At 45.2% G+C, this 23,232-nt stretch overlaps 1 protein-coding gene across 4 annotated transcripts in view; it reads right to left on the bottom strand.

Moving 5' to 3' along the window:
• The window catches only part of NETO1 (neuropilin and tolloid like 1), a 302,715-nt gene that overhangs the window by 37,186 nt on the left and 242,297 nt on the right, over positions 1–23,232 (bottom strand). For 3 of the 4 annotated variants that reach the window (XM_073590007.1, XM_073590008.1, XM_073590009.1), the window contains exons 5-7: positions 19,624–19,665; positions 19,375–19,502; positions 13,288–13,516 (exon numbers count right to left, since the gene is read on the bottom strand). In XM_073590007.1, coding sequence (XP_073446108.1) covers positions 13,288–13,516; positions 19,375–19,502; positions 19,624–19,665 — 399 coding nt within the window. Of the gene's footprint in view, positions 1–13,287; positions 13,517–19,374; positions 19,503–19,623; positions 19,666–23,232 lie in introns of those variants that run through there. The other variant, XR_012234899.1, reaches the window with a different exon arrangement.

Raw genomic sequence — 23,232 nt, 5'->3', positions numbered from 1 at the left:
GATAATCGAAGGTTGCGTGCAGGTAGGTACTTAGAGACCATGTCACAGATGTATGGCGGAGACAGGTTGTGGATGGCTTTGTATGTCATGGTTAGGGTTTTGAATTGGAGCCTCTGGGCAATAGGAGGCCAGTGAAGGGCCTGGCATAGGGGGGAGGCTAGGGTATAGCGAGGAGACAGGTGGATTAGTCGGGCAGCAGAGTGTAGGATGGACTGGAGCGGAGCCAGAGTGCTAGAGGGGAGGCCAGAGAATAGGAGGTTGCAGTTGTCGAGGCGGGAGATGATAAGAGAATGCACTAGTGTTTTTGTGGTTTCGTGGTTGAGGGATGAGCGGATCCAGGAAATATTTTTGAGTATGAGGCGGCAGGAGGAGGCGAGAGCTTGGATATGTGGTTTGAAAGAGAGCGTCGAGGATCACCCCAAGGCACCGAGCGTGCGGGACTGGGGAAAGAGAGCAGCAATTGACATTGATTGATAGGTCTGGTGGAGAGGTAGAGTGAGATGGGGGAAAGATGATGAATTCTGTTTTGTCCATGTTCAGTTTGAGAAAGCGAGCAGAGAAGGCTGAGATAGCAGATAGACATTGTGGGATTTTAGTTAGTAAGGAGGCGAGGTTGGGTCCAGATAGGCAGATCTGCGTGTCATCGGCATAGAGGAGGTACTGCAAACCATGGGATTCTATGAGCTGTCCCAAGATAAAGGTGTAGATGGAGAATAGTAGGGGTCCTAGGACAGAGCCATGAGGAACACTGACAGACAGAGGGCGAGGTGAGGAGGTGGTGTGTGAGAGGGAGACACTAAATGTTCGGTCTGTTAGGTATGATGAGATCCAGGATAGGGCCAAGTCTGCGATGCCAAGAGATGACTTTAAGAAGACATTTCTTGTTTGTAGACTCTGACAGTGATACAACCACCTGCTTGAAAGTCCTCAGGACATGGCTTGATGTTGGGCAATGGATTTTGTTTAGCAGGAAAGAGTTGCCAATAATCTTATCACTGCATTTTTTCTTTTTAAGACTGTACCAGATTGTTGATCTGTTCATTCCTTAATGTCCCTTATTACTTTACAATATTAATTTGGGGTTTTTTTCAGCCTGCTGGTGGTCTCCTTCACCTCTTTGAACTGCTTATTGAGAGTTTCCATGAATAGCTGCAAAATGTATATTCATCATTTGGAATCAATTTGAAACCTTTTATTTTCCTAATTTGTCATAAAATAATTACATAAAAACCACTCCAGATCATAAAGGGGCTGGTCAGTCATTGTAATCTAATTAATTTTGTGCCTCTGTAAATGAATGGACTATGTAAAAATTACAGTAATTTTGAATCAGCTAATGTATTCTTTTTAAGTCTACACAATTTTATCTTGATGGCTTTGTGCAACCTATGTGAGACCCGAGGTTCCATCCCTAAGATTACTGTTAAAACTATCGATGGGACATGTTTACATGTCATTTTATAATTTGGAAATATATGGTAATTATGGTTTTAGAGTTTGTTCAATATATTTCTTTGGTCTGGTAGAAATCAGAGCATTACTTTCTAAAAATTCTTCTCAGAAACCACTGTTTGGATAAGCAAGCAATATTTATGAGCATTTATGAGTTTTAGGCACCAAGGAGCCCAAACCAATGACCTCATTAACTTCAGCTTCTAAAAGATCATAATACATCTAAGCAGGAGCTACATTGTAAATTGCCATGTTATTAAATACTAGATTACTAAGATAAGCCAATACATATTAAATAATTTTAAATGTCAATATGTGGATGGTAGAAGAATCTTTTAGAGAACAAACACAAAATAAATCAAAGGTAAATTTAATAAACTATATAAAGCAGAATAGATATGAGCACATAAATAATGGAACATTTTGGTTCAACATGATTTTAACCTGAACTATAAATAAGTCTACCTTTGTATTTGAGATACAGCGCAAACATTAATGTTGGAGGAACAGATGTTTCCTTGATGCACAATTACATTGTTAGAATAGAATATTGGACCTAATTACAGTGCGCACTGGATACGGCTCAAGTACAATGTCAGACTGAGGAACATTGTGCTCAGCAGAGAACTTGATTCCAAATTACAAAACCAATGCATTATCAATAAGGGTTTTTTTGGGACCAGGTACTGTATGCTATTATATTGCCATAAGATACACAATTTTAGGATTCAACTCTGCTTGCCAGTTCGATCAGACAGCATGTAATTATTCATATGCAATTTGAATACTTGTGATCGCCTGCTGACAAGCTAATCTTCCTGCTTCTCTGAATGTAATGTTAAAGCACCTATCAGATGGAAAACTCATCAGCCTAATTTGCCACATGCCCCTTGTTGTTTTTCATCTACTAATATACCAATTTCATGGCTCCCTTTGAGAGTCATGCACCCCAACTTCCACCACCCCACATACAGTATGATAGGCTACACAGTGAATACCCACCTAAAAGTACAGTATGGTGATCCCAGCAAAGTTTGATACCCCAAAAACTCAGTAACATGATCTCACAGGTGCTCCATTCACGTATAATGGCCCTATGCGCTCATGCGCTCTATACACAGTGTGTTGGCTTCCACAGGTCTCCATACACAGTATGATGACCCCACATCCCTTTTAGAAACAGTAAGATATCCTCACATGCCCTTTTAGTGCAAAATACCGTAACCCTCACATCTCTCTATACACAGTATGATGGCCCTCACAGCTCCCTATAAAGTGTAATGGCCCCCATAGGTCTCCATACACAATATGATGTCCCCGCATCCCTTTTACACACAGTAAGATATTCACACATGTCCTTTTACAGCAGTAGAATAGCCCTCACATCTCCCTCTACACAATATGATGGCCCTCCCTATGTAAACCACTGAGCAGCGCCGAACCTGTCACACCATTCTGGGATGGGAGTCAGATCATCGCCGGACCATCAAACACCTCCTGTGACCCTGCTCCACCAGCACTGATATATATAATCCAAGCAAATTGGAAAATCCCTAAAATAGCCTTCACTAAGAAGACCTAAAACTTAACTTTTTGTGACATCGGCGGCTATGCCCGCCGATGCCCCTCCAGCGGCCACGCGCGCCGCAGCGTCCCCTTACCTGCGCGCCCCCGTCCGGGCGCGCGCCCATCGCACGTTCGCCCTCACTGCGGCTCCTGGCACCCGCCCCCTGCCACGCGCACTCCCCCTCCCGCTCTCTCTCACCAGCGGTGAGCGGCGCTGAGGGACTGGACTGGGGGACGCACTTCCGGGGGTTAGTATATTTCAGGCGTCCTCGCTGTTAGGAGGACGCCTGATGATTGTGTAGCTTCTGCACCCTCTGGCCACTACAGTTCTCCTGTAGCTCTTCCGTCCTCTGCCTTGTCCTCCTCCAGGACCACCAGGCTCTGCCTACCTGCCGTCCTCAGCCTCGTCTCCCTCCCCAGTCTGTCCAGGCGCTGCTTCCTTGCTATCCTCTGTGCCCCTTCCCTCTGTCTCCAGTCAGCCCTGGCCTGTCCTCTTGCCATTCCCCGTATTGTGTTTTCCTCTGTGCCTCCGGTCCCTGCTCGTATCTCAGCCCTCTGTCTTCCGAGCCCCTTATGTCCGTGGAGCCGTCCCTCTTGGTTCCGGCTGTCGCGCCTCCGTCCTCTGTGGTCCTGCCCCAAACGATCCCTGTATAGGGGTCGGTCTTCACCTGGCGTGCTCGGCCCAGGGGCTCCGGATCCGCGATCCAGAGGGTCCACTCTCTGACGTAGTTTTACCTAAACATTACAGTATCATTAGGCCATGGACCCTGCCGGTGCCGCGGCTGCCACTCAAAAGGAACTGCTTTTCTTAAGAGAGAATCAGACCCGAATTATGTCATTCATGAAGTCCATGGACACCCGGCTCTCCGCCCTGCAAACCGCTGACCCAGCGCATGCACCTCTCTTAGTCAGCCTCCAGCAGGAGCTCGCACAGCAGCGCGATGCGCAATCTCACATTTTGGGGTATATGGCGTCCGTGGATGATCGGCTGCTTTCTTTGCAGTCCTCTGCGGCCGCTTCTACCCAAGCCCGGGACGCCGTCTCTTTCCCACCTCCCCGTCTTGGTAAGCCGCCTAGGTACTGTGGGGACCCGAAGTTGTGTAGGGGATTTTTAAACCAGTGCAGACTGCACTTTGATCTTCTGCCCCAACAATACCCCACGGACCGTGCTAAGGTGGCCTTTATAGTGTCCCATCTAGAGGGAGAGGCGTTGGCTTGGGTGAATCCGTTGTGGGAGAGGGATGACCCGGTGGTGACTAATATCCAGAGTTTTTTGGAAACATTTCGTAAGGTGTTTGATGAACCCGGATGCCTTGCTTCCTCTACAGAGGCCCTTTTTAACCTCTGCCAGGGGTCCCTTACGGTAGGGCAATACGCCATCCGTTTCTGGACCTTGTCCTCGGAGCTGGGGTGGAATAATGAAGCCCTGGTCGGTGCCTTTTGGAGAGGTCTTTCTAGTAAAATCAAGGATGAGTTGGCCGGGCGTGACCCCCCAACCACCCTGGAAGATCTCATCTCTCTGGCTACTCGTATTGACCTGCGTTTTCAGGAACGCGCTAGAGAGTCAGCCAGGGAGAAGAGGCCCTTTAGATTATACCAAGCTCCCATTCCGTGCGCTGTTGCTCTCCCTAGTAACACTGCTCCCGAGCCTATGCAGGTGGATCGCATCAAGCTGTCCGAACAACGGCGTAAGGAGAGGATGACTAAGGGACTCTGTTTATATTGTGGAGGGGCCAATCACTTCGTACGCACTTGTCCTGAGAGACCGGGAAACGCATCCGCCTAGGCCAGGTAGGAGAGGGCCCCCTAGGTGATCAGACCCCCTCTCTTCCACTTACTCTTTCAGCTCTGCTTATTACAGGTCGGGGGCGTGGCTCCGTGGAGGCGTATGTGGACTCGGGCGCAGCAGGCAACTTCATCCGCCAGGAAGAGGTTGACAAACTCCAGATTCCCGTGGTCGTCTTAAGTAATCCCCGAGCAATCACCTCCGTCGATGGCAAACCTCTGCCTGGGCTCATCACCACGGTTACCACTGAAGTAAAACTACAAATTGGCGCACTTCACTCCGAGAAGATTGCCTTTTATGTCCTGCCTCAACTATCCCACGCCATTCTCTTGGGACTACCTTGGCTTAGGCGGCATGAGCCAGTTGTCGACTGGCATTCCGGGGAGATCTTGCGCTGGGGGCACACCTGCCATGCAAGCTGTTTGCGTACCCTTGTTCGTTCCCATTCTTAGCCTAGGCCAACAGATCTCCCGGTATTACTGGTGGCCCACGCTTCACCAGGATGAGATGGACTATGTAGCCTCGTGCACAATCTGTGTCCAGAACAAGGTGGCTAGGACTTTGCCCGCCGGTCTTCTTCACCCATTGCCAGTTCCTGAGGCCCCCTGGCAGCAGATCGCCATGGATTTTGTGACTGATTTACCCCGCTCAGCTGGATGTACCACCATCTTAGTCGTAGCAGATCGTTTTTCCAAGATGGCCCACTTCGTTCCCTTACCGGGACTGCCGTCCGCCCCGAAGTTGGCCGAGATCTTCATCCACCAGATCTTCAGGCTGCATGGTCTTCCTCAGCGGATTGTGTCGGATCGGGGGGTCCAGTTCACCTCCCGCTTCTGGAGGGCTCTCTGCCGGCTTATGGGTACATCTCTCGACTTCTCCTCCGCATACCATCCTCAGACCAACGGGCAAGTGGAGCGAATTAATCAGGTGTTAACCACCTTCCTACGTCACTTCTCCAACGCCCATCAGGACAATTGGGTCGTGCTCCTACCTTGGGCTGAATTCTCGCACAATAACCATCCCAGCGAATCTACCGCCAAGTCACCATTTTTTGTGGTAACCGGTCAAAACCCAGGTATTCCGTTACCTTTTTCCACGTCTACGGGAGTGCCCGCAGCTGATTCTCTCGCAAAGGAATTCTCGCAGATTTGGAGAGAGACCAGGGAGGCGCTCAAGGGTGCCAACAACTGAATCAAGAAACATGCAGACAAAAGACGAAAGGACGTGCCTCCGTACCATCCAGGTGACAAAGTCTGGCTTTCAACTCGACATATCCGTCTGAGAGTTCCCTCTTACAAGTTGAGTCCTTGGTACATTGGGCCGTTTGAAGTGATTCGACGCATTAATGAAGTGGCTTATAAACTGAGGTTGCCTGCTTTGCTCCGGGTTCCCAACGCTTTCCATGTCTCGCTCTTGAAACCCGTAGTCCTGAATCGGTTCCAACCAGTTTCCATCGTCCCTCCTTCACCTGTTACCTCGGACAACGTCTTCGAGGTCAAGGACATCTTGGCTATGAAAAGAGTCAGGGGTAAGACCCTTTTTCTTATCGATTGGGAGGGTTTTGGTCCCAAGGAAAGGTCCTGGGAGCCTCGAGAAAATATCAACGCTCCCCGGATTCTGAAAAATTTTTGGGCCAATCTCAGTAGGGGAGGACGTAAGGAGAGGGGTACTGTGACATCGGCGGCTATGCCCGCGCGCGCCGCAGCATCCCCTTACCTGCGCGCCCCCGTCCGGGCGCGCGCCCGTCGCACGTTCGCCCTCACTGCGGCTCCTGGCACCCGCCCACTGCCATGCGCACGCCCCCTCCCGCTCTCTCTCACCAGCGGTGGGCGGCGCTGAGGGGCTGGACTGGGGGACGCACTTCCGGGGGTTAGTATATTTCAGGCGTCCTCGCTGTTAGGAGGACGCCTGATGATTGTGTAGCTTCTGCACCCTCTGGCCACTACAGTTCTCCTGTAGCTCTTCCGTCCTCTGCCTTGTCCTCCTCCAGGACCACCAGGCTCTGCCTCCCTGCCGTCCTCGGCCTCGTCTCCCTCGCCCTCCCCAGTCTGTCCAGGCGCTGCTTCCTTGCTATCCTCTGTGCCCCTTCCCTCTGTCTCCAGTCAGCCCTGGCCTGTCCTCTTGCCATTCCCTGTATTGTGTTTTCCTCTGTGCCTCCGGTCCCTGCTCGTATCTCAGCCCTCTGTCTTCCGAGCCCCTTATGTCCGTGGAGCCGTCCCTCTTGGTTCCGGCTGTCGCACCTCCGTCCTCTGTGGTCCTGCCCCAAACGATCCCTGTATAGGGGTCGGTCTTCACCTGGCGTGCTCGGCCCAGGGGCTCCGGATCCACGATCCAGAGGGTCCACTCTCTGACGTAGTTTTACCTAAAACATTACACTTTTGGTGATATTTAACCCCTTACCTACATTGGACGTACTATTCTGTCCATGTGACCTGGTACCTAAGTCCCAAGGATGTAATAGTTCGTCCAACGCGATCAGCGGCAATCACAGGGGGAGTTCCGCTGATCGTGGCCGGGTGTCAGCTGATTATCACAGCTGACACCCAGCACTATGTGTCAGGGGCAGTCACGGACCGCCCCCGGCACATTAACCCATGGCACACTGCAATCAAACATGATCGCACTGTACCGGGGGCACAGGGAAGAATCGCGCAGGGAGGGCGCTCCCTACATGCTTCCCTGAGACCCCTGGGGTGACGCAATGTGCTGCGTCACTCCAAGGGTCCTCCTCCCTGATGGCCCCCGAATCTAATATGACTGCAGTGGCCTTCGGGGTCCTGCATGAAGGCGGCTTTCTCAGTGCCTGCAGAGAGCAGGCACGGAGGAAGCCTGCAGCAGCACCTGTCAGATCGCTGATCTGACACAGTGCTGTTCTAAGTGTCAGATCAGCGATCTGACACAAGACAGTGATGTCCCCCCACTGGGACAATATAATAAAGTAAAAAACACTTGTAAAAATAATTTATAAAAAAACAAAATAAATAAAAAAAAAATTCCCTAATAAAATCTTTTTTTTCTAAATAAAAAAACAATAAAAGTACACATATTTAGTATAGCCACGTCCTTAACGACCCGCCCTATAAAACTGTCCGACTAGTTAACCCCTTTAGTGAACCCCTTCAAAAACAAAACAAAGCAAAAACAATGCTTTATCATCATACCGCCGAACAAAAAGTGCAATAATGCGCGATCAAAAAGACGGATATGAATAAACATGGTACCGCTGAAAATGTCATCTTGTCCCGCAAAAAATGAGCTGCCATACAGCATCATCAGCTAAAAAATAAAGTTATATCTTGCAGAATAAAGCAGTGCAAAAATAATTATTTTTTGTATAAAATTGGTTTTATTGTATAAAAGCACCAAAACATAAAAAAATGATATAAATGAGGTACCGCTGTAATCGTACTGACCTGAAGAATAAAACCGCTTTATCAATTTTACCACACGCAGAACTGTGTAAACGCACCCCCCAAAAGAAATTCATGAACTGCTGGTTTTTGTTCATTCTGCATCCCAAAAATCAGAATAAAAAGTGATAAAAAAAGTCACATGCCCGAAAAAATAAAAACGTCAACTCGTCCTGCAAAAAATAAGACCTAATATGACTCTGTGGGTCAAAATACGGAAAAATTATAGCTCTCAAAATGTGGTGATGCAAAAAAATATTTTTACAATAAAAAGCATCTTTTAGCATATGACAGCTGCCAAACATAAAAACCTGCCACAAATAGTAAATCAAACCCCCCTTTATCACCACCTTAGTTCGGGAAAATAATAAAATAAAAAAAATGTATTTGTTTCCATTTTCCCATTAGGGTTAGGGTTAGGGCTAGGGCTAGGGGTGTGTAGGGGTTGGGGTTGGAGTTAGAATTGGGGGGTTTCCACTGTTTTGGCACATCAGGGGCTCTCCAAAAGCAACATGGCGTCTGATCACAATTCCAGCCAATTCTGCGTTGAAAAGGTCAACCGGAGCTCCTTCCCTTCCAAGCTCTGCCATGCGCCCAAACAGTGGTTTACCCCTACATATGGGTTACCAGCGTACTCAGGACAAATTGGTCAATAACTTTTGGGGTCCAGTTTTCCCTGTTACCCTGGGGAAAATAAAAAAAATGGGGACTAAAATATCATGTTTGTGGAAAAAATATGATTTTTTTATTTTCACGCCTGGACGTTATAAAGTGCTCACCACAAATCTAGATAAGTTCCTTGGGGAGTCTTGTTTCCAAAATGGAGTCACTTGTGGGGGGTTTCCACAGTTTAGGCACATCAGGGACTCTCCAAATGCGACATGACACCCGCAGACCAGTCCATCAAAGTCTGCATTCCAAAATGTCACTACTTCCCTTTCGAGCCCCGACATGTGCCCATACAGTAGTTTTCTCCCACATATGTGGTATCAGCATACTCAGGACAAATTGGACAACTTTTGGCATCCAAGTTATCCTGTTACCCTTAGGAAAATAAAAAAATTGGGGACTAAAAGGTCATGTTTGTGGAAAAAATATGATTTTTTTTATTTTCACGCCCGGGCGTTATAAACTTCTGTGAAGCACTGGGGGGTTCAAAGTGCTCACTACACATCTAGATAAATTCCTTGGGGGGTCTAGTTTCCAAAATGGTGTCATTTGTGGGGGATGTCCACTGTTGAGGCACATAAGAGGCTCTCCAAATGCAACATGGTGTCCAATCTCAATTCCAGCCAAAAAAGTCAAATGGCGCTGCTTCCCTTCTGAGCTCTGCCATGCACCCAAATAGTGGTATACCCCCACATATGGGGTATCAGCATACTCAGGACAAACTGCACAATAACTTTTGGGGTCCTGTTTCCCTTAGGAATATAAAAATTGGGGGTGAAAAGATCATTTTTGTGGTAAAAATATGATTTTTTAATTGTACATCTGTACGTTATCAACTTCTGTGATGCCCTTGGAGGTTCAAAGTTCTCACCACACATCTAGATAAGTTCCTTGGGGGGTCTAGTTTCCAAAATGGGGTCACTTGTGGGGAGTTTCCATTGTGTAGGCACATCAGGGGCTCTCCAAACGTGACATGGCGCCCGATCTCAACTCCAGACAATTTTGCTTTGAAAAAGTTAAATGGCGCTCATTCCCTTCTGAACTCTGCCATGTGCTGAAACAGGGGTTCCCCCCACATATCAGGTATCAGCATACTCAGGACAAATTGCACAATAACTTTTGCAGTCGAATTTCTCCTGCTACCCTTGGTAAAGTAAAAAAATTGTACCTGAAGTATTTTTTTGTGAAAAAAGTTAAATGTTCATTTTTTTAAACATTCAAAAAAATTCCTGTGAAGCTCCTGAAGGGTTAATAAACTTCTTGAATGTGGTTTTGAGTACCTTGAGGGGTGCAGTTTTTAGAATGGTGTCACTTTTGGGTATTTCCTATCATATAGACCCCTCAAAGTGACTTCAAATGTGATGTGGTCCCTAAAAATAAAATGGTGTTGTAAAAATGAGAAATCGCTGGTTAAATTTTAACCCTTATAACTTCCTAACAAAAAGAATTTTGGTTCCAAAATTGTGCTGATGTAAAGTAAACATGTGGGAAATGTTACTTATTAAGTTTTTTGTGTGCCATATCTCTGTGAATTAAGGGCATAAAAATTCAAAGTTGGAAAATTGAGAAATTTTCAAACTTTTCACCAAATTTCTGTTTTTTTCTCAAATAAATGCAAGTTATTTGAATGATTACCTCATAAAGGGACAGTGGTCAGAATTGTAAAAATTGGCCTGGGCATTAATATGCAAGCCACCCTTGGGAGTAAAGGGGTTAAAAAGCGAGGTATAGTATTTAAATATTTGTACATTTTTGTCGCTACCTAAATCATGCTAATTGTATTTGTATAAAACTACAGCTCATTTTACCAAAAAACAAGCCCTTACATGCCTCCTTTCTATAAAGATAAAAATTAAAAAGTTATTGATCAATAAACCTCATTCAGGGCACCCAGAAAATGAGAGGCACTAAGGATCAAGAGATCATCTCATTCCCATAATGGCGTAGCCCACTCCAATGCCCAGCATGACAAAAGGGAAATAAATCCCACCTTGGTTCGCTCTGTTGGAAATCGTGAAGCCAGCAACAACAGGTGGATTGAGCAATGATTCACAAACCCTCTACAAGCCTTGCTGTCCCCATAAAATTTTTCGGGCAGCGAAAAACGTGGCACAGAGGAAGCAGGAACTGCAGCAGTAACCTTTGTAGCGGCTTTGGCGGCTGCTTGTGCTACCAATGCAGCAAGATCGAGAGCTGTAGACACCCATTGGAGAGTGATCAATCTGCTCTCAAGCTGCTGGATGTACCGCTGAAGACGCTGATGGTCCGCCATTGCAACCCAGACCCTGGCGCTAGTATACTGCTAGAATTGGTGGAATGCACCAAATAAGAAATTATAATAAGGTGCGTTCGCAACCCAGGGTCCACTGTGCTGTGGAAACCGCAGCTAGCACAATGGCAGAGCAAGGCTGCGAGAAATCACTTAAAGCACACTGAGTTAAATGTCACTCAGTATGCACAAAGCGCAAAGTAATAAGCTCTGTTACACCACACAGCGGTACTATGAAGCAAAGCAAAAAGGACTATACCCTGTTAGACTGCACAACTGCACAGGCGTATAGAAAAATTCTAATTGGGGTCCCTATAACTTAACCCCCCCAGGGTAGACTAAGCTGGTGGTTGACCCTGCTCTGATGCATGGTGTGCTTTAGCATGCATACCTGAGGACGCCCGATGCAGATGCTAAGCTCAAGAAGGAGTTCCCACCCTACACTGTCTGTCCAGACCAACACTCGCTGTGCTATTAGCGGCACACATGCACACAGGGTGGTAAAGTAGCCAACAAAACACCAAACACACATGATACTAGCACACAGGTGTACGCTCCAGAGTACCTTTTATACATACAGCTCAAGTCCAGATAGACAGAGCCTTGCCTGTGGACCAAATCGAAATAGCCACATAACCAGAGCAGGTGATGTCCGAGCACCAATGAGAAGGCGCCACATCCCAGACATACTCAGGAGGATGAAATCTGGACTCAGGCCCCAGAGCACAGCACTGCATGTGTAAACCAGTAGTCACCATAGGCTTAACTGGAGAGCCTGCAGCAACTATACGTGCAGCATGAGCCTGGACAAGATGCTGATCCCTGAATGGGAAACCACAACACCAGACAAGGCTTGAGATCCATCCCGTGCAGCGGCAGAATCTTGGCACCTAACAGTATTACAGTATATCGAGGACTATGGGACACATTATAGTATTTGGAGGACTATGGGGTGTGCATTATACTAAATAGCGGATTATGGGGTTTGCATTATACAATGTGGGGGAATATGATGTGCATTATACTAAATGAGCAAAATGCTTCCTGTTCAATGAGTGATTGCATTGTTTATTCTCTAACAAAAATCTTTGCTCTCAGCAGCACATTGCCCAGTGAAAACTACAGATATGCTGATGATAACATGATACTGTATGGGACAGATTGTTCTACTAGTGATCATTCTGTACCAATCATTCTTCCTCAGCCGATGTAAAGAGACCTTGAAACAAGCGTTGAACATGTTCAATATTGTCGATCACGCTTGTTTTACGACCTCAACTCAGCACAAATACAACCGAAATGTTTCTGTGTGATGGTGCAATATGTTAGCATTTGGAGCCTCACTTTAAACTTTTGCCAAGGGCCCCACTTTTTCTAAAACCAGCCACGGGTGCGACCTATAGAAAGTAGCCAGGCTGTCTCATCTGGTTCTGTGTGTGCAAATTGAAAATACCTTGCCTCTGTGGCTTAAGAGCCTGTCACACTAAGCGATATCACTTGCAATATCGCTATAACGTCACTGGTTTTTGTGACGTTATAGCGATATCGCTAGCGATATCGCTATGTCTGATACTTACCTCCGACCGCTCCCCCACTGGTTATCGCTGATGGCGCGAGAACGTCCTGGCCCGTTTCTCATCATCAGCTTCCTGTGGAGAGACGAGCGTGGAGCCGGGCGGGAGGACGCAGGATCGCCTAGTGTGACAGGTAAGTAGCGACCCCCGTCCCCAGCGAAGTCACAGGTGAGATCTGCCTGTGTGGCAGCTCACTAGCGACCACTTAGTGATGTACCAGCGATCCTGACCGCGTCATATTGCTGGTTGGGATTGCTGGTACATCGCTAAGTGTGACAGTACCTTTAGTGTCTGCTAGAGGCTGAGTGAATGACTAACATCTAACTGGCAAGTTAATCTTCACAATATATAATATATATAAAAGAGGAGAGTCATAGTTAAAAAAAAATCCATGGGAAATGACTTGTCAATTAAGTGCCTTTAAGGTCTGATCACTAAGGGGTTAGATGCTATAAGCTGTAGAGGTAAAAACTGATATTTAGTAAAGAAAAACATCTTAATAATGAGAGATAAACAACTATTATAGCGCATTAGTTCAATATGAGACATAATGTGCCTTACGTTCTTGGAAAGAAGTGAAGAGCATCTGGAAATGGCTGGTGCGGCTGCCTTCATCTGCCCACATTCGGATTACTCCAAGTCCTGTACGCAGCATCACATCATTAGCGACTGTGCTGCAAAATTTTGCTTTCAGATCTTCTACTGAACTACTCCCATCATACACAGCCACAAAATTCCTTTTACATTCATTTGAGTTTTGCATTTCATAGTCCAAAAATCGCAAGTATATCTGGAAGTAACGAAAGTTCATTATGTGAGCAGTATTACACATTGATTGAGCATTCACCGTTCAATCAGTAAGTACTTCAATTATCTGCTATTCAAAGCAAACCATTTATTAAACTGCTCATTCCTTCCATTATTGATGAGTACAGGCTTCTTAATACTTGCTAGAGAACTGTTTTCAGAGAATATGTCAAATTGTCTTTCTTTGAAAAATAAAAACGCTGGGAAATATTATGTCACTGAAAACTTAACTAAGAAGAATTGCATTAGACAGACCTAGGAATATATGCAGTATGCACCTTAAATGCTAAACAAGTGCTGCCACTTAGGTAGGAAAAGGTTTTACTTAATGCAATCAACTGCTAAGATTTCTGTTTTTCCATAAAGCACTGTTTACACATGCACTGGGTTCTGTTTCACCTGGGTTCTGTTGTTTTAAAAACTCACTGAATAGAATTACTATCATCCCTCCAATACGAATATCACTGATTAGAGATAAAAACACAATCTTTATTAAATTACAAAAACACAATTCCCTTCTGCGACCAGAGACTGAATAGGAATAACAAAACAAACAAAAACCCCAAAGTCTCAACAATAAAGATATGGTGAGGTGGCAATCCATCTTAACCCACAAAAACTAATGTCTCTACACGTTTTGTCATTCAAAAAGAGACAAATCATCAGGAGACTGTCAATACACTAATTCCGGCTGGGGCTGATTGAGTTCTCTTCTTTTAGGCAATTTACGACTGTTCAGTTTATGCAGGGTGCACGCATGCATGGAGAACACTGTGAGACGCAGGAGGATACGGCCGACTACTTGTGACTTCACAGAGGTATGAACCCGACTCTAGGATGTGATTGGGTCAGGTGTATGCAATCGGATCAGAGTCTGGTTGTGACGTTGCTGAGGGTGTATGGCTATGTTTTTAGACAGTCTCCTGATGATTTGTCTCATTTGCGTATGACGAGACGCGTAGGGACATTAGTTTTTGTGGGTTACGGTGGATTGCCACCTCACCATATCTTTATTGTTGAGACTTTGGGTTTTTGGTTTGTTTTGTTATTCCTAGTCAGTGTCTGGTCACAGAGAGTGACTTGTATTTTTGTCATTTTAATAAAGATTGTGTTTGTATCTGTTTTAAAGAAACGAATAGCAAATCATTTGGTGTTTATTGTTGTCATCAGCACCAGAAACCTCAAAGACCAGAGTATAAGACCTCAGGACGTCTTGGTCTCTGCTTGAAAACATAAACCATTAATGTAGTGTGAACAAAGCATTCAAAATCATGCATTTGGCTCTCCTACAGCTTCATACAAGCTATGAATAGTAAGGGTATTTAATTGTGGGGTCCATTGCCAAATGTTACCACTCCCTTTCCTCATCCCACCGAGTATTTCAGCTTTAAAGGCATCTGCATCTTCAAGATGCAGACATAGTTGAATATAATTGTGAAACATGGAGCCATTCGGCCTGTGCTTTCGAGTCTCAGAACAGATTGCACCTGCTCCACGAAATATGCTTAGACCCACAGAACGGCTCACAATATTGATTTCAATAGTCAAAAATCATCTTCTAAAAACACTCTTACAATATATCTTTTATTAGTAATTATTAGTAATGGTTAAAAATACCATCCCCATAGGTAACCAAAATACATATAAATATAACTAAGATACATAAAATTGATAAAGTTCAAATAGTGATCTATTAAGTCACCAAAGGTAATGACAATAAAAGACCTTTTTATGGTTTAGGTTGTCACCGAGGACCATCCCTGAGTCACTTAATGACCTTAAATGTACAATTCTCCTTGACAGGCTTTTTGCTATAGCATAGCCAATTAGGTGACACCATGAGAAGGAATCATCTTTTATAGGAAGCATTGAGAGGGACAAAGGGCAACAAGATACCCACAGAAACCATACTATCTTACAAAGGATGTCATGACTTGATGCCAAGCTGTCTAAGAGCCTCCTGATGAACCAAATGATGGAGGGGAAACGTGTAGAGGCACAACATGTGGGTACAGCAATGAACTGTTGACATATGCAAATTTAAAGTACAGTTGGATACATATAACCTAACTATAGGACCTTTTTTCTGTCCCTTTGTACCATGGATTATAACCCTATATCTTTATCCACATATCTTGGCAATTTAGCATTATGTTTCTAGATGCTGTGTGGACTTATGGTTCCACATGTTGAACTACCAATGTGATTTTTAAAGTTTGATCCTGTACATTTGGGGTCATGCAGGGACAAAGAGGAATAGTTCACAATGAGTGGGCGTGCCATTTACACTTATCCTAGGGTGCCAACCTACATGGCAAAGCAGGGATCTACCCAGAGACTTATAGGGAAAGATAGGTTTTTTCTGTAATTATCTTCGGTGAGTTATCAATCAATTTCTGTGGTAATAGGTCACTATTGGAACTTTATCAATTTTATATATCTATTTTATATTTATATGTATTTTGATTACCTGAGGGGGTATTTTTGACCATTACTGATATAGGATATATTTTAAAGGTGTTTTTGTAAGACAATTTAAATGCTGGAATAGAAAGCCGTGTCATGTATGCTTTTTTAATATATTTTTTTCTCTGAATCGCTGTCAAACTGTGATGGAGTCAGCTTCTGCTGAGTCGATTTCTAGAGTGGACCCTCTGGGTCGTGGCACCCACCCACCTAGGGCGAGCTGACCTTGTGAGAAACCACCCCCTATACAGGGAGTGTCAGGGGCAAGACCAAGGGGGTGAGTTATCACGACTGCTGGAACCAGAAGGCCGGCTCAAGGAAGACACGGGTGTGAGTGTCTGGCAACAGGGAACATGCAGGGTACAATGCATAACAAAGCGTGGTCACAGGGTTTCTTCAGTAAAGCGTGGTCTCTGGGTTTAATCAGGTTCAAGATGTGATAACAAGGACAAAGTGATACATAGCAAGGTGCGTGCGTGGGCACGCCAAGGTCCAAGGCATGATAGATGCTAGGTGACATGCCAGGGTTCCGGAAAGGGCTAAATGGCATCAGACTCCGGACATCTGGCAACGATCGACAGGCTCCGGACATCAGGCTGCGGACATCAGCTCTGGATATCAGGCCGCAGTCATAAGGTTCCGGACCTCTGGCAGCGATCGCAGGCTCCTGGCATCCGGCAGGCAAGCAAGCCAGGGTTTAGGCAAGGAGGCACGCCAGAGTTCAAGACATTTTGCGTGTTTAGAGACACTCCAAAGTCCAAGGCAGGGTTCCAGGCAGGGTGCGTGCTAGGGGGCACACCAGGGTCCAAGGCAGAGTGCAAGGCAGGGTGTGTGCTAGGGGACACACCAGGGTCCAAGACAGGGTGCAAGGCAGAGCGCATGTTAGGAGGCATGCCAGGGTTCAGGCTAGGGCCTGTGTGTGCTAGGAGGCATGCCAGGGTTCAGGCTAGGGCCTGTGCATGCTAGAGGGCACGCCAGAGTACAGGCTAGGGCCTGTGCATGCTAGGAGGCACGCCAGGATTCATAGCAGGACCTGCGCATACTTTAGAGAAGCATGGGGAGGCATGCCAAGGAGCAGGCTAGGGTATGCACGTGCCAAGAGAGCATGCAGTGCACAGTGCAGGGACAGCGTGAGTGCCAGGAAGCACAGAGAGCATGGCTGGGGCATTGGCTAGCTGGTCGGGTTGAGGCTCAGACAGGCGGGCAAGACTGAGGTGAGCACAGCTGAGGCACAACAGGCGGACACAGCTAAGTCACTGGCTGACAAGCACGGCTGAGGCACAAGCAGGAAGGCACAGCTAAGGTGGGCACAGCTGAGGCACAAACAGGCGGGCAAGGGAAGGCCAGGAGCATCCAAAGAGCACACAAAGAAACAAGGCAAGGCAAAGCACAGAACAAGGAGCGGAGCGTAGGCTGAAGCACAGAGCTGAGTACAAGAAAGGGAAGCAGAGCATATGCTAGAGCCCAGAACTGGCTCAGAGACATAGAGCAAAGAACAGACAGGTAGCGGAACGTATGCTGAGGCACAGAGCCGGGTACAAGGGAAAAGCGGAGCGTATGCCAGAGCACAGATGCAGGTATATGGCAAAGCACAGATTACAAGACAGGGCTTGTGCTAAAGGAGCACGGGAAGGCAGAGTACAAAGATAAGGCCTAAAGCAGAGTACATGGCCAAAGCGCATACAGACGGCACTGCGAGACACAGTACGGAAACAGGCTTGTGCAAGAGAGCACGATAGTACAGAGTGTAGGAGAGAACCAGAGCTTGCGCTAAAGGAGTACAATAAGACAGAGTACAGCAAAAGCACACAAGGCAAGGAACAGGACACGAGGCAAGATACAGGACACGAAACAAGGTACAAGACACCAAAGACTGGACACAAGACGAAGTACAGGACAAGGACAAACACAGGACACCAGACGAAGTACAAGCACAGAGCGTGTGCAAAGAAGCACAACAGAGCAGAGTGCAGGGGCACAGAATACAGGGAGCAACCAAGCAGACCAAACAGCCTAGCAGGGAAGCAACACGATACTCATGCCCCACCATAAGAAGGGGCAGTCTGATATAGGGCATTAGCATTTGGACTTCTGGGTTAGGACCATGGGGGTAAACTTCCGGGTCAGGTCCTCCAGAACCATAGAGCGGATCGCTGGGTCAGGTCCTCCTGGACCAAAGAGAGGATCACATCGTCGGGTCCTCCAGGACCATAGAGAGGATTGCTGGATCAGGTCCTCCTGGACCATAGAGAGGATCACATGGTTGAGTCCTCCAGGACTATAGAGAGGATTGCTGGATCAGGTCCTCCGGGACCATAGAGAGGATCACATGGTCGGGTCCTCCAGGACCATAGAAAGGATTGCTGGATCAGGTCCTCCTGGACCACAGACAGGATCATATGGTCGAGTCCTCCAGGACTATAGAGAGGATTGCTGGATCAGGTCCTCCTGGACTAAAGAGAGGATCACATGGTCGGGTCCTCCGGGACCATAGAGAAGGTTGCTGGATTCGGTCCTCCAGGACCATAGAGAGGACTGCAGCAGGCAGAGCAGAGACGGGCACGCACACAGCAATGGCATGCAGCCATGATGTAAAGCACACATGCGCACAGCAAAGGCATACAGCCATGGTTCTGGTACGCGTGCACACTAGCAATGATGCACAGCCATGAGATGAAGCACATGTGCGCACAAGCAATGGCATATAACCATGAGGTAGAGCACAAATGTACACCAGCAACAGCAGGCAGCCATGAGATGAGGTGCGCGTGCACACTGCTCCAGGGTTCATGCAGCATAACAGACCCGACAGGCATAACAGTGAGGTGCGTGTGCACACTGCTCCAGGGGTCATGCAGCATAACAGACCCGACAGACATAACAGTGAGGTGCGCGTGCACACTGCTCCAGGGGTCATGCAGTATAACAGACTTGACGGGCATGACACAAACATACATGGCTGTGATCATACAGTCAATACCTGATGCATGCGGCCCATGGTCGGTGCAGCACGTTTCTACTATCATGTTCCTATTAAGTCTATTCTTGTTGAAAGAAATCTGTATGGGGTCGCTTAAGGGATTCCCCGGACCAAATAAGGGAGGCTCAGTATAGCGGATGTTTGTTCTACGTCTTATTATTTGTATATCCTGAATGTATCTTTTGATTGCCTTGTATGTAACAATTCATGATATGATGTATATTTTTGCAACTTTTTCATGTGTCATTATAATTTAACAAAAACTGTATTATTTCACTAAACAAAAGTCAAACAAATTGTTACAAGCTTACAATAAGACATTACACTGATATTGCAGTAGTATGTTCCCCAAGCTGAATTGTATAACTTGTCAAGATAATAAAAACACAACTTACCTTTGACCGTGGTGGTGCTCGAATATACCATTTACAATCAACTGCTTCATTTGCAGAAGCTTTTCCTTCTTTAAGGATTTGCACTGACTCTACTATTCCTTCTGATCCTCCCATTTCAAACTCACAAACTATATTTTTAAAATAATAAAAGAAACATTTAAAAAATCTATTGATAGATAGATAGATAGATAGATAGATAGATAGATAGGAAGATATTAACAATAACGATAAATATTTAAGGCTACTTACCAGGTAATGGTTTAAGAACTCCAAGTTCTTTAAAATCTGGATCTGTTGACAGAAAAAAATCAAAGAATTGAAGATTAAAAGTATGGAATTTTCTGCTGTACATTTTTTTACATTACAGATGACATGAAAGCATTCTATTTCTAATTAATGATTGATGTTTGATAGAGCAATTAAAATAACCTTAAATAATTCAAATCTTTTAGACCTAAATAGCCAGTCCTGTATCTATTTTTGACATGGGTGGATGGGTGTTATTTTGCATTCTAGACAGTAGGGGGAAGCATGTCTCTGCATTACACTTTTTTATCAACTCATCTTAAAATTGTCTTATCAATGTATTGTATTCTATTATTTCTAAACACTGTTTTTGGGTGATTACTTTGTATTTCCGTTCATACTGCACCCACACACACAAATGATACACCATTTGAAAGGTGAACTTGCCCCCTTCAGCAAGAAAATAGCCAAACAAACCACACATCCATGATTTGATCAAAAAATACAGTTTAAACATTAATTTTCTTAAACCTGCAGTAAAGAAAATGAGCTTCAGGTGGCACCACATTACCCCAAAGCATACTACCACAAAGCTGCTTACAGACATCAGAAACAAATCCAAACATTTGCCTTGGGAGCTTTCCAGCTTGCCAAACTGCTTACCCAGCCTATTGTAGCCAAATTGGAGGATTGCACACTTCACTGCAGGTGAGGCACATATGCAAACACATTTGTAAACATGCACTGCCTATTGAATTGCACACTTGCTCTGTTCATACTCCACCCACACAAACAAATGATACACCATTTGAAAGGTCAAATTACCTGCAGGTGGCAGCACACTATCCCAAAGCACACTACCACAAAGCTGCTTACATACATCACAAACAAATCCAAACATTTGCCTTTGGGTCTTTCAAGCTTGCTCAAGTGCTTGCCCAGCCTATTTCAGGCACATTGTAGGATTGAAGACTTCACTGCAGGTGAGTCACATATGCAAACACATTTGAATACATGCACTGCTTTTTCGGTGATTACTTTGCCCCACACACACAAATGGTAAGTTACATATGCAAACACATTTGTAAACATGCACTGCTTTATCGCTGATAACTTCACTCCACACACAAATTATACACCATTTAAAAGGTAAACTTGCTCCCTTCAACAAGAAAAGAGCCAAACAAACCACACATTCATGATTTTATCACTAAATACAGTTTAAACATTCATTTTCATAAACCTGCAGAAAGACACAATGACCTGCAGGTGGCACCTCAACCGGAAGACACTTTTTTGGTCTCTACTTATCAAACCAATTTATTGTATTACCATTCTACATATATAAATAACTGTCTGTGTTCATCATCTCATGAAATACAATTACATTTGACCAGCTTGCTTTTTCTGACATAATCCTGCACCCCCGACGACCAATGTGAAAAATTTTGCACGGCCCAAGCTAGTCTCATCTTATTAAGGAAAGTCATAATTATTTTAGCATCAATATTAGAGATGGGTGAATTTATATAAGTATAGTGATGAGTGACTAGTGAAATAATCAGATCCAGGAAAAAGGGCATGAATAATTTCTAATATCTGTGTCTTCATACCGAATAACAAATCCAATGCAAGTCAATGGGAAAGCCAAATATTTTTCTGCTGGACCCAACAAACAAGTCTAAGGGCATGAGTAAAAAGATGAAATGGGTGGGAAAGAACTAAAACTAGATGGGAACAGCATGGAGAAGATGCCTGCATATCTTTCTGACTCACATATGGTATCTGGGAATAATGTTGTCAGACTATTGCGCTGATTTTACGGATTTATAAGAAGACCTACCAAACCAAATCTGCATTTTTTTTAAAGTGAAAAATGAAGAAACATTTTTGATTCATAATTACATGTATAAAATGCAAAATTAAAAAAATTAAAATAAATAAAAAATTATACCTCCCCTTTACCATATATTCACACGTATTGTTTTGGCATTATTTTTTCCTTTAACATTTGTGAAGGCTCTCACTCCTATATTTGGGAGGACTCTTCCTCATTCCAAATTTGTAGCTAGAAAGTGGAATACATATTTCCCATCACTTAACAATGCCAGCTACAACATGCCCATTTGAATTTTGTGTTTTGCCCGCCACCACCTCCACATGCCCTGCTATGTCAGTATGCGGCTCTCATTTGACATTTTCATAGGGCCGGAATGTGCCATGAAACCTGAGTTTGATAAGGGCCCTCAGGTGGACCTGTATCACACATTTGGGAGAGCTATCACTCCTATATTTGGGAGGTCACTCCCTCATTCCAAATTGTTAGCTAGATAGTAGAATACATATTCCCCATCAGTTTACAATGCCAGCTAAAACATGCCAATTTGAATTTTGGGCTTTGCCCGCCTCTACCACCATGTCCACTGCCATGTTATTACACGGCCCTTGCTTCAAATTTTCATAGCGCCAGCAGGTGCCATGAAACCTGAATTTGGGGAGGGCCATCAGGTGGCCCTGAATCATAAATTTGTGAGAGCTCTAACTTCTATATTTGGGAAGTCTCTCCCTCATTCCAAATTGTTACCTAGAGAGTGGAATACATATTCCCCATCACTTTACAATGCCAGCTTAAACATGCCGATTTGAATTTTGGGCTTCCCCTTCCACCACCACTACATCCACCACCATGTCATTATGCAGCCCTTCACATTTTCAAAGGGCCAGCAGGTGCCATGAAACATGAGTTTTGTGAGGTCCACAGTTCATTTTGGCCACCGGACCCAATGGAGCCACTGTCATAGTGGGTGAAGCCACTGTAAAGTGAATATAATAAAGGAGTTGGGGGAGCTGTATGATCAATGTCAGTAAATTGGATTCTACCAGACACCAAAAGCAATAGAATTAAATTCTGAAAACAGTGTATGCAAGCGAGGGCCTCTATTGTTGTCAATCTGTCAGGCCTGTAACCCATGTCAAGAACATGTACAAGCCTCATTTTACTTGGAAGCAGCCTCCTCAAGGGAAAGAGACAGGAGTGGCATTGACCGATCTGAACAAGCCTACGCACTTCTTCTGGAAACTACACAACCAGGCAGAATGTATCTTTTGCATGGTTTTGAAAAACAATGGAGTAATTACAGGATATGTCCCACAGAGTGATAAGGTCTGTGGAGTGTATTACTCAGATGACAGGCAGTGCTACAGAGCTCAGGTAAAGGTCTTAGCATGGCAATGACCATGTTTCAATATGTGTAAGGCTGCGCCCTGAATAGGTCTGTGGAGCGTAGTATCCCAGTCTCTTAGACGTGCTTAAAATGTACAGACACTGGGCAAAACTCCACCACCATTTTTTTATGAGCCAAATTTAGAAAACTTAAGGGAAGCAACAGTTAAATAAAGAAACAAAAGTGTCATTTAGGAGCCTGGAAAAGCCAGCAATGGTCTTTGTCCAACACCGAACGTTGTAAAGTGGTAACCCATATGTATGCCCTATCTAACCAACAATATGTGAACAGACATATATGCTTACAAGGGACAACTGAACACAGCCACTGGGACAATGAACTGGACATGGTTGCTGACTGTTGTGCATGTGCAACTGCAGGTTGTGAC

This window comes from Dendrobates tinctorius, unplaced genomic scaffold, assembly GCF_039654945.1.
Source record: "Dendrobates tinctorius isolate UK_male_01 unplaced genomic scaffold, ASM3965494v1 ptg000115l, whole genome shotgun sequence".
NCBI lineage: Eukaryota > Metazoa > Chordata > Amphibia > Anura > Dendrobatidae > Dendrobates > Dendrobates tinctorius.
The sequence above is the reverse complement of the archived record's forward strand: the minus strand, read 5'-3'. Positions and strand labels throughout refer to the sequence as shown.